The sequence below is a fragment of the Sphaerodactylus townsendi genome, linkage group LG03 (genome assembly GCF_021028975.2).
Source record: "Sphaerodactylus townsendi isolate TG3544 linkage group LG03, MPM_Stown_v2.3, whole genome shotgun sequence".
Taxonomy (NCBI): domain Eukaryota; kingdom Metazoa; phylum Chordata; class Lepidosauria; order Squamata; family Sphaerodactylidae; genus Sphaerodactylus; species Sphaerodactylus townsendi.
This window is the reverse complement of record NC_059427.1, coordinates 29399789-29412514: the sequence shown is the minus strand read 5'-3', so window position 1 is coordinate 29412514 and position 12726 is coordinate 29399789. Positions and strand designations below refer to the sequence as shown.

Genomic DNA, 12726 nt, shown 5'->3' with positions numbered 1-12726 from the left:
CACCTAACTCTGAATGAAGTCCACAACTATGACCATATCTTTTTATCCTAATTACTTGACTTTGCTCTTCTCACGAGCTCGAGCGATTTCCTCTAGGTTTCACAGCTGCAAGACAACGTTCAGCACAATCTGGGCTTCAGCCTTGCACTGAAAACCTTGAAGAGGTCTTCCTTTCCATTCCATGCCGCTGTGCTAAGTTCAGTTAGCAGAGCTATCATGCAACACCACCAACAACTGGGAACAGACTGAGGTCAACAGGGCCCAGGTTCAAAGCACACCGTTTGATGAATGCCAATGGTCAGTGAACACCCGAAACTGCCTTGTCCTGAGCCAGACTTTTCATATTCCCCTATGACAAAATCCTTTTAACTGGTGATGCCAGGAAACGAACCTGGAATCCTCTGCCTGCAGAACCGCTGCGCCACAGTGCCCCCTCACAGCTGTTTCTCAGGTGCATGTACTGAGGCCGCTGCACTAACGTTAGCAGAACAGACTAGCATTTACTCAGGTGTGATGCTGAAAATCAGTAATTTCTCAATTCTGCACTTGAGGAAATGATGCCAGACACATGCACACTATACGTTCGGCCCTCATTTACCTTGTAAGACTGGGGGTGTGAGGTTTGGGTTTATTAGGTGCTAAAGGCTTTGATTCTGTAGGATTAACTCCATGAGAATTTTGGTGCAGCTCCTGGGAAGTTCTCGAAGGTGAGGGATATGGTTCCCTGAGAGGGGGCGTCTGCTGATGATGATCCAAATGGCGGAGGAGTTCTTTTTCCCTGGTTTTACTTTTGTGCTCGGCGAGTAACAGATCAAATCGCTTCTTTCGACCCTGCACAGCTCTCCGTTGAGTTAGGGAATGTGTCTGCAAGCCAGAATAAAAACACAGCACTCTTACTGGGTGAACAGGGATTCTGAAAACCAAAACACACATAATACACACTGACGAGCCTCAAATACTAAAAAGAGTAGTCACCGTGCCTGGCAATCTACTAATGGAGAAGGTTTTAAAAACCCGGGGAGCACGCCCTTCGTTTTAAGGAAGACAAAGCCAGTGACAAATAGGAAAATAGTCTGGTTAATTTATTTAGCCTTTATTATTATGACCAAGGGAGCAAGTAGTAGTCACAGTAAGGAGGAGGTTTGGGCTGACACAGCAATCAAGAGCAGGGCCTTCCATGTACTTTGTATGTCCAGGTGATGAAAAGGCCCGGTTGTCTTGGGGTCACATAAAAGATGCAAAAATATGGCGTCAAAGTGCTGCTAAGAAGAAGGAGGAGGAGGAGGAGGAGGAGGAGGAGGAGGAGGAGGAGAAGGAGGAGAAGGAGGAGGAGGAGTTTGGATTTATATCCCCCGTTCCTCTCCTGCAGGAGACTCAAAGGGGCTGACAATCTCCTTGCCCTTCTCCCCTCACAACAAACACCCTGTGAGGTAGGTGGGGCTGAGAGAGCTCCGAGAAGCTGTGACTAGCCCAAGGTCACCCAGCTGGCGTGTGTGGGAGTGCACAGGCTAATCTGAATTCCCCAGATAAGCCTCCACAGCTCAGGCGGCAGAGCTGGGAATCAAACCCGGTTCCTCCAGATTAGATACATAAGCTCTTAACCTCCTACGCCACTGCTGCTTACTCAGCCTTGAAGGTTGCTTTGGGTTTGAAATAAGGACTAAACAAAGGAGCACTGCGACAGTGAAAAGTAAGATAGGGTACATCTTGCCAAGTAAAAAACCTGTCTAACCCTGGGGTTCAGGGTTGGCCAGGAGAAGCACCAGGAAGTGGAGGGGAAAAGTGAGGATGAAGAAGGATCCCTGTTCTGCTACTGGGTCAGATCTCAAGTGAGACAAGTACACGACACGCACAAATTCTGCTCAGAAGACTTGTGTGAGACATTACAGGGACATTCAGCACAGGTGCTGAATTCGTAGAATGGAGTTCTATGATAAATCAAACTCAATAGCTATATTATTCAAGTAAGTTTAAAGCAGAGGTCGCCAACATGGTACCTGTGGGCACTATGGCACCCCCTGACACAGTTTCTGGTGCCCACCGAGTGTTTTAGGACCAGACTGGGCCTTTGCTCAGGAAGCCTTTCTAATTGGCTCTGCAGTTATTGTTTTGTTTTTACTAATGTTGCTTTCTCTGCTGCACAAAGATCTTCACTGGGTGACTGAAGGCAAGCCAGTGATGGCTGGTTCCGTTTCCTGAGGCAGCCATTTTGTGCCCGCGCCTGCTAGTCTTGTGTTAGAATTCTAAAGGTGCCCACAGGCTCAAAGGGGGTCAGGGACCCCTGACTGAACATTTGATCACGTTATTAAGGTACCCAAGTACTCCTGTGATATTTCTAAACTAAGAACCTGACTAACAGAAATATTGGTACGATTTTCATTAAAAAAACAAACACAGATATCCTCCTAGAATGATTGAGTTTTTTTTTTTTAAAAAGCCTAATTTAGTTTCTGGTGCTCCCTCTGCTGACAATGAAGGAGTACTGCAGCCAAAGAACCTTCCCAGTTCAACATAAATATTTCAACATTACATCTAAAGTAGTCAGTGATCAACTCCTGCCATAGATTCAAAGCAAACAATCTAGTCAGAAAAATAAAGGGGCCAGAGCATTAGCCCAGATAATGAGTGGCAACATTCATTCATTCTCTCTGTATATCTTTCTCTCAAATAAAACAGGTATCATTCAGACAAAGTTTATTTTTTATGCTGCTTGCTGTTTCATAGTATTGAAATCTCCATCGCCTGAATTTTCCTGTCAGAATTCTCAGCAGACTTGCTGTGAATCGCAGCTGCCCTGTGTAAACCAAACTTCTGTTTTGCCAAACCTTTGGGATGTCCCCTGGAGCCAATAAATCCACACAGAACAGCAACGGAGTTATTATAACTGGCTCATTTCCTATTCCAATGGGGGTGGGGCTAGCCTGCTTTTCCACTTACATTTCTAGATTATGATGGAATTTATGCATAGTGACTAATGGTGAAAACATTCATTCAAAGAAAAATGGGAAGAGTTGTACTGAAATCTATAGGAATGCGGGGGAAAGTGAAAGAACAACTTGTTCTAGTCCTGACTGAGCCCCACCACCACCCAGTCATCTAGTCCAGGGGTAGGGAACCTGCGGCTCTCCAGATGTTCAGGAACTACAATTCCCATCAGCCTCTGTCAGCATGGCCAATTGGCCATGCTGGTAGGCCGATACCAAAAGTTCCTGAACATCTGGAGGGCCTAGTCCCTACCCCTGATCTAATCAGCTTCTTAACATGCTGATAGCAGCTGAAAGGAAGTTCATGGCAGTCAGAATTAAGGCTGAAGCATATTTCCCAGGAGGCAGTTGGTGGGGCACAAGTAACGATTCCTGCCACTATCTAGTTGTCTCAAATTGCAATGAAAACATAATAAACATTTGGGACTTAGTATTAACCATTGGGGATAGGCGTGCCATAACGTCCGGAATTACCGTTCAACAACAACAACATAAAACTTGGAAAAGAAATCTCAATTCTACGCCTTCCTCTCTGATCTCTGTTATTAGCTACTCACTGCAGAGCTTTCCTAAGCTGCTTTTAGAGACTGAACAAGCTAAGCCACTTTGACTTCTGCCCTGATGTTTAGAAAAGTTAATACGCTAGGAAGGAAACCTCCTACCTTGCATGTCAAAGACCTCGTACAGGGCTTCTTGGTTTCTAGATCAATGACACCACAGTAGATATCAGGATCAAATTCTCTCTCTGTTAAATTAAAACAACAACAACCCATTACATCATTATTACAAAACAAACTTTGATTCATAAAACCAAATCACTTGTCGAGAATGCAAAATGTTACTCAACACTTCCTGTCCCACTGTAATGCGGCTGTGCCATAGCTTTGGTAACATCTGAGCAAAAGCCTCGCGAGGGGACTCACCCCTGTAATTCACTAGGAAAGGCGGACCACTTCATCGCCTTGTTCTGCGTTCTCTATCACAGCTCCCACCTTGTGAGGCAGCCAGCCTGAAGAGATCAGGAAGGATTCCTGAAGCTCCATCATTTTACCAGAATGAATTCCCGTGAGGATATTTTTAGTAAAGTTTACCAGAATTGAGAAAATAAATGGATAACACTGCTTTTATAGTAGAAGCTCTAATGCAAACACAATGCTTTTATCGCATGCGTGCTCCGGCCTTTTTTTAAGTTTTTCTTTTCTGCCGTACTTGTTTTTTACTTTTGTAATCTACTTTCTGCATTAAGGTTGCCTCTGACACTCAGAAAACCATGCAGTCCTGGGCCTACTGCGCTGTTTATTGGACATTCTATACTGTCTCACAGAACAGGTTTTGTATTTTGTAATCCACCTGGAGTCTCAGCAAGAAAGGCATGGACAAAAACTGGTGAGATATGCACATGCGCTCGATGTTACTGGAAATGCTTTCAGCCCCATCCAAACTTGAGGAGGTAGGCCGTGGCACCAATGAAGTGCTACCCCAGCATCTCAGGAGGACTTTCCAGTGGCTCAGGGAGCAAGGGAAAGGCCTGAAATCTCCCTTGCTGCTTAAAAGCCCCATAGGCCATATGGCACCAAAAGGGTAGCGTTAGTCCAAGGACCAGGGTATCATGCTCCTTGCCCTAAACCCCAGGGAGGGAACTCCCGACTGTCTGCTCTCGCCCCCCCCCCCCCAGGAATGCCCCTGCATGCTTCCTCCCTCTTAACAACTTCACGCTTTGTTACTGGGAGTGACAGTCCTTTTGCAGCCTGGACTTCTAGCTTTTACTGTGGCAGGGGTTAAGGGGCAGGTGGCCTACTGGCATATCTGCCACCTCACCTGGGGCAGGTGGCTTGGGGAAGGCAAACACACCAAGGCAAGGCCATGCCGCTCCCAAGGCTCCTTTGCATCCACACACATTACTTGGATGGGTCTGTGCTCTAGAAGGGCACCCCATCTGGACTCTTACACTGGTAGTAGACCACCATGGGACAGAAGTTGCAATGTTAGCTTGCAGTATCCTCAGTTGCATATAGAGTCATTCAAGTCACATTATCTCTATAAGGAGATGAAAAAAATCCCAGCGCTGGCTAGAAGAAATTTGCTTTGATCCCACCACAATCGTTGAAAAGTAAGAGAAGACTTGAGATCGAGCACATTATTTAAAAATCCAGCACTTGCTACTTTAACTGCACAAGCTTATCCTCGGCAAAATACGGTGGCTCTGGTCCAAAGCGACGGTTCAAAGGAACTATTTGTGGAGAAAGAAATCCTGTGCAGAGCAAGCGTTTTTCTTTAAAGTGATATCAGCCAAAGGGCTCCTAGTTTGTCATGCTGGCCATCAGAGTGACAGAGGCAACCACTGCAAAGATCCCACAAATAAAGGCATGCCCTGAGATTCTGGGTATCTCTAGGGCTTCATTGCCGGCTTCTTTCGACAGGCAAAACAATTTCAAGGTGCGAAGCTCACAGAGTATGGCTTTCTAAAATAACAGAGGTCTCAAAAGTAACAGAAAAACACGTGAGTTTTAATGCATGTCACATTATTATCATTAATGGCACACTGAACAATATGGGTGGGATCCTGAGGCCCAGGCAAAGCCCAAGAATGAGGCCTGCTTTTTCCATTCAGCAGTAGCCACTTTTGCCTGCTCCGGAGGACTTCAGAGACTGGTTTGCTGCCAGAAGAAGCGAACCAAAGAAGCCTTGCAGACTCTGCTGGAAACAACATACCTGGTGCATTGGAGAGGAGACGTCTGAGGGGGGATATGATTGAAGTCTATAAAATTATGCATGGGGTAGAAAATGTTGACAGAGAGAAATTATTCTCTCTTTCTCACAATACTAGAACCAGGGGGCATTCATTGAAAATGCTGGGGGGAAGAATTAGGACTAATAAAAGGAAACACTTCTTCACGCAACGTGTGATTGGTGTTTGGAATATGCTGCCACAGGAGGTGGTGATGGCCACTAACCTGGAATAGCTTTAAAAGGGGCTTGGACAGATTTATGGAGGAGAAGTCGATTTATGGCTACCAATCTTGATCCTCTTTGATCTGAGATTGCAAATGCCTTAACAGACCAGGTGATCGGGAGCAACAGCCGCAGAAGGCCATTGCTTTCACATCCTGCATGTGAGCTCCCAAAGGCACCTGGTGGGCCACTATGAGTGGCAGAGAGCTGGACTAGATGGACTCTTGTCTGATCCAGCTGGCTTGTTCTTATGTTCATTGGACCCCAGTCAATACCGAACACACACAAAGCATTTCATTGTTCAAGGCGCTCTGACGTTCTCTCATTCAAGCGGACTTATTGATTCATCATTAGCAGCGCTTTGCTTAATTAAAGAAAGAAAAAAATCTTCTATAAGTTACCTGACAATCTTTTGTGTAAGAATTTCCTATTGTTTGTACTCTCGTCATGCTTCTTTTCTGAATACAGAGGCACAGGGAGGAGACCTTTACCATTCAGTATCTGTCCAGGGGAAGGCAAGGGTGGCTTTGGTATTGAGGGACAATTAAGGCCAGGTTTTATTGAGGAGCTCACAGTAGTAGAACAGGTTGGACCAACAGCAGGTTTCAATAGTGCGCCATCTATCTTTGGATGCATTTTTTCCACTTTGACAGTCATGCTGCGAAGGGGAAAATAGAAAGACAAATTTAAATACAAAAACAGCCAAATCCGGCAATGTCTAACCTGAACACACATTTTAATCCCAAGTTACCTGCTCTTCTCATCACTCACAGTCCTCTCTACTCTAAACACCTGAAGAGTCTGGAGTGTTGTGTGATATAACTACAGATCACACATTCCTAACATAGGGCTGAGTTGCTTGAAAGCGTTGTGACATTTTGCTCTTCACGCTGAAATTCAAAAGCACGGAATTTCTACCTGCTTCTCTCCCTTTCGGCGTACCTCCTTTGTTTCTTACGTCTGACGCACGCGAGAGATCAGATTCAACTGTTCGTGGCAATTTCTCAGAGGTTTCACAGACTTCAGGGCTACATCTCCCCACATATTTTTACCACATACAACTAATTCAAGGATTGCCTTTACCGTCTAATCCAGAGGGCGCCCTTTTAGACGCCCCCCCCCCCAAACCCACATTTGCAACTTGTGACCCCTTCTCAGTTTCCCCACCACGGATGCTTGTTTAGTTCTGTATCAGTTATTCTCTTTTTCTCTATCTTCTTCCTACGTGAGCTCCCCTCTTTTGCAATCTATCTCCTCCTCTCAAAACAGTGGACAAAACAAACAACAAAGCAGTGCCGAACTATGGCAGAGCTAATCATCTTTGTTTGGGTTGCCACCCAGACGTGAGTTATGACCTCCAGCTGAGAGGCCAATGCTCCTCACTGATTACCATTCGGGGAGTACTGTGGGGGGACCGGGGTTTCCCCCGCACAGGCATGGTTTGCAAACAAGCTTCCAACTTTGGTCTCAGACTCGGGTTTAGATTAATTATCAACACATACAATTAAATTAAATTAATTAATTAATGAAATTTGGATACCGCCCTCCCCCCGAGGGCTCAGGGCGGCGTCCAACAGACAAATACAGACATTTAAAATCCATTAAAAGCAATCAACCCCACTAAAATAAAGAACCATACAAACATAATTTACATAATTTCAGACGGCATTAACACACACGCACGCACGCACACACACACCCCGCACACACACACCCCGCGCGCTGTTTTACTGCTGAGTTTTATTTATGTATATTTTATTTATTTATTAAATTTATAAGCCGACTCATCCCCGAAGGGCTCGAGGCGGCTCACAACATGACTGTTTCCAGAACAGTAAATCAATACAACATAAAATCTAACTCATTAAAATTCAGCAGCAATTAAAACAAATAAATACAAATTAAACAACAAAGGTTGTGTAAAAACACACACACAGGCACCCGGTCTAAAGACCAAAGGAGAAGGGACTGCATTGGTTCTTAAATAAGATGCTGGGAAGAATCTATGGATAAAAGTGAAGTGCCCCTTTCAAACACACACACACCTTACAACGGGTAACACCTGCACCAGTGATAAACTTTCTGTATACCGCCCCCGCCCCCCCACCAAGGCACACTCACATTTTGTCGTGGGGAACTTTGCTATGTTGTACCAGATGCATTGATCTATTGTTTCCACTGATGGGCAGCTTGTCTTTGGGTGATTTCAACAACTTGGAACTGGATGAGGAAGATGCGCCAGTGCCTCCGCCGCTGGATGAGCGACTGCCCCCCCCTCCGCTGCTCCCTTTGCTTTTCGAAGACAGAGACGAAAAAATGGAGAATATTGGAGGAAGTGGGGGTCAAGGGCGGCTTGCTGGAGGAGCTGTGTCGTCTTTCTGGAAAGCAAGAAGAGGAGAGCGCCTCAGTGGCCGCTTAGAACATGGACAGAATCCCACAGCAGTTTGAAACTGCTTGAGCTTTGCTGCCGCTGCTGTGCTGTCGGTCGCCTCAGAGGTGACCACGCAAATCGGCATGCGTTTCTGTTCACGGCACCTCACACCTTGCCTCCTACCACCGTCCCACCCCAACTATGCGACTGTTTCCTTTATGCAATGCAAGCAAATTCAGTTTACATGCTTTAGAACATAGGTGTCAAACTTGCGGCCCTCCAGATGTTATGGACTACAGTTCCCATCATCCCCTGCCAGCATCAAGCTGACAGGGGATGATGGGAACTGTAGTCCATAACATCTGGAGGGCTGCAAGTTTGACACCTGTGCTTTAGAAGGAAAGTACTGGTGTTGAACAGTGGCCAAATGAGAGAGGATGATAACTTTGGAAGTTCCTGGTCCATCCAAAAATTCATTTGGCAGTCGAAAGAAAGGCTGGTCTCAGCCCCTGTCCCCAATCCATAACTCTTCTTTTGGATTATGCGGATTATACCAATTTGCTTTACTGTAATTGTTACTAGAAGAAGAAGAGTTTGGATTAATACCCCACTTTTCTCACAGGGAGTCTCAACAACACTTACAAACTCCTTTCCTTCCTCCAGGGGCATACCTAGGCAAATTGGCGCCCAGGGACAAAACCTGAATTTGGCGCCGCCCCCCCCCCCCACGCCTGGCGTATGGGCAGCTACCTTCCCCCACCATGACCAAACAATGATTTTTTGTACCAGCTCACAAAACACCTCCCACTCCCATCAAAACATACATGGCTCTCTCCCCACCAACTCTTTTCCCAATTTCCTAATCACAACACCCCTATGAGGTAGGTTGTTAGCCTGAGAAACAACTCCAAGCCAGTGCAAGTGGGTATTAAGCATGTAAATCTCTCACAAATCACCCCCAGCAAAACATTTACCAAACAAATGTCAGCATCATCTCTCACAAAACACCTCCAGTGGAATCCACCCCCAAACAGCATCACTTTCAATGGTTTTTAAACTAGGGAGCTCAGATTCTTCTTTTAAATCTACCGTAAAGGGAGAATCTGGGGTCCCCGGTTAAAACAAAATTGAAAGTGATGCTGTTTGGGGGTAGATTCTCCCCCACCCTGAAACAGCATCACTTTTGAGGTTTGGAGATTCAGATGAAACAAACAGCAGATTCGGCTGGAATCTGGGCAAATTTGGGCATATTTGGACAAAAATTGTCCAATTATGTCCTGCCCAAATATGAACAAATGCGAATGCAAGGTATTTGGTTTTTTGGGGGTATTTTTGGTGTTTTTTCGGCCTGTAGGGAGCACATTTTTAAAGCTAGCAGCACCGTGATTTCAGGGCGTCATCCAGAGACTGCCCTGATGATACCACCAGATTTTGGTGATGTTTGGTTAAGGGGCAGCAAAGTTATGGACTCCCAAATGGAATGCCCCCATCCCCATTGTTTTCAATGGGAACTAACCTGAGATGGGGGCTACCCATTTGAGGGACCATAACTTTGGTCCCCCTGAACATAACTTCACCACACTTGGGTGGCATCATAAGAATAGTTAACAGATGATACCCTGAAATTTTGGTGTCACTAGCTTTAAAAATACATCCCTTCCAGGCACCCCAAGAAATTTGCCCAAGATTCTTTGTTTTGCAGTGACTTTGCTCCATTGTAGCTAATGAGGAATTTCTGAGGCAGGCTGCACATTTTTGAAGATAGAGGCGCCAGACTTCCAAGGTGGCTCCAAGAGGCCTTGAGTAATAGCATCCAAGCTTGGTGAGCTTTGCTTCTGGAGTGAGGGGGGGGGGGTTTGAGAGAGTTCTGAGAGAACTCAGCCCACAGGCATCACCTGCAGGAGTGGGGAAACAAAATAAGCCTTTTGGGGCCCCATAAAATTGAACCTCCAGAAGCAAAGGTCTCCAAACCTGGATTCTATTACCAGGAGGCCCTCCTGGAGCCACCCTGAAAGTCTGGTGCCTCTATCTTCAAAAATGTGCAGCCTGCCTACACACTCAGAAATTCCCCATTGGCTACAATGGAGCAAAGTCACTGCAAAACAAAGAATCTTGGGCAAATTTCTTGGGGTGCCTGGAAGGGGTGCATTTTTAAAGCTAGTGACACCAAAATTTCAGGGTATCATATGCTAACTATTCTTATGATGCTACCCAAGTTTGGTGAAGTTATGTTCAGGGGGACCAAAGTTATGGTCCCTCAAATGGGTAGCCCCCATCTCCTGTTAGCTCCCATTGAAAACAATGGGGATGGGGCACCCCCCTTGGGGGTCCATAACCTGGCTTCCCCTGAACCAAACATCCCCAAATTTGGGTGGTATCATCAGGATAGTCTCTGGATGGTACCCTGACATTTTGGTGCCGCTAGCCTTAAAAATGCGCCCCCTGCAGGCCAGAATGTGAAAAAACACTTAAAAATTTTTAAAACGCACAAACGACCCTGAAATGTTGACGCCCCCCCACGTGACCAAATGCGGGCGCCCGGGGACATAGGGTACCCCTTGTCCCTAGGCAGGAACGCCACTGCCTTCCTCTCTGCACAACAGACCCCTTGTGTGGTAGGTGGGACTGAGGGAGCTGTGATTGGCCCAAGGTCACCCAGCAGGCTTCATGTGTAGGAGCAGGGAAACAAACCTGGTTCACTAGATAAGAGTCCGCTGCTCCTGTGGGGGACTGGGGAATCAAACCCGGTTCTTCAAATTAACCATTCCTAACCATGCTGGCTCTCTAAAATAATCTATGTGAAGCACAGGAACGTCTTTGCAGAACATATAAATCAAGGCGAATCAGCCTTCTCTTCTGGTCATTTGTCATTTGACAGAGGAATGCACAAACCAGGTCCTTTGAAAAGTACTGGATTAATTTACATATACATACATACATAAGCCTTTATTGGCATAGTGGATTAATTTACTATGAATTGCAAATTGAGTGAGTTGATGGAATGGATCTACTCCTTCTCCCAGAAGAATCTACACCCCATAGATAAAAGGTGTTCCTGAGGCCCTGGGGATTCTTGAAAACACAGAGCAAAATGGGCTGAAACCTATGTAAAAACTGACAGAAACATCTTGTGCGAGCTCTTCCACCAAGAGCTGATACCAGCGTAGAGGTGTGATTGTGGAGACAGAAACTTTAAAGGAAGGCGGGGGACACTGCAAGTTTTCTCCGCGGCGGTTATAATAAAACAGGTACTGTTACGCAATGATGCTTAGGAGCACAATGGCAACGCACACAGCCGTATTGTGACAGAAATGAGTTAAGCTGTGAAGTTCTCCCCTGAGGATTATCAAGGTATTTCTGGCCAGTCTAGCGTTTCCTCTGGCTGAAATCAGTAGCACAAACATTCTCTCCCTTGTCCTGTGCAGGAGTCGGTTTAGGGACGGGAATCATTCTATGAGCAATGCTCTTCTCTGCCCCTCCTCCTTTCATAACCTGATCAGACCAGTTAAGGCAGAATTCTCAGACAGCAGACCAACACCAAAGGCTCAACAGTCAGAACGGTTATACAGGTATGTGTTTTCCAGCCATGAAAGCTATGAGTGGCTGTATTTTAACTAGGCATGATTCTATTCCAGGTTCAAAATAGAAAAAAAAACACGTTTTTACAGCAATCCCAACGTAGAAAACGTTTAACTCGCTTTAAAGCAGATTCGACTATGTGGCTCAGTGACAGAGCCTCTGATTTGAATGCAGAAGGCCCCGAGTTCAATTCCTGGCATTTCCAGCTAAAGGGAACTCCCTTTAAAGTTGCTGTCACTCAAAGAGAAGTGGGCTGGAACAAGAAGTCGAGTAAATGTCCCTGTAAAATATCTATCGACATATCTAATTCCCACATGTGCCCCCCAGCTGTGGATACTTAAATCTGTAGATGGGGGAGCATTTCACCCCAGCAGGTTTTTCTGTTGACTTGGGGGACCAGAGAGACAGCGTGGCGGGGGGGGGGAGGGGGAGGTCTCCTCATGCTCTGGGCAAGCTGACAACAGAGTGGGGTTGGAGGGAGGGGGTGAAAGGCCTGGAGCCTCAATGGGGGGGAATGAAGCTCCCCCCCACAAGGGGGAGATGAGATTCCCCACCTCGGCACAAGTTTTGTGAGCCCCCACTTATATATCTATATTTCTAGCTGTAGTGTCACTCTGTCTCAACCTGACCTTTGTCAACGGGGTGTGATGAGGCTAAGAGTAGGAGGGGAGAACCACGCATGCCGCATGCCACACTGGACTTTCTTCGGAGTAAGGATGTGAGGACGGCTATGCCGAGAGAGTGACTGGCCCAAGCAAGCTTCAGGCTCTAGATTAGATTAAATTACGATGCCTTATATGAGCCACGGTTAGAAAACAAGCAGTGCCACGCAGTTTCCTC

General features: G+C 46.1%; 1 protein-coding gene across 1 annotated transcript in view; it reads right to left on the bottom strand.

Moving 5' to 3' along the window:
- The window catches only part of ATXN7 (ataxin 7), a 120042-nt gene that overhangs the window by 11669 nt on the left and 95647 nt on the right, over nucleotides 1–12726 (bottom strand). Inside the window, 5 exon segments of the mRNA XM_048488401.1 lie at nucleotides 599–864; nucleotides 3647–3729; nucleotides 6338–6594; nucleotides 8058–8266; nucleotides 8268–8314. Coding sequence (XP_048344358.1) covers nucleotides 599–864; nucleotides 3647–3729; nucleotides 6338–6594; nucleotides 8058–8266; nucleotides 8268–8314 — 862 coding nt within the window.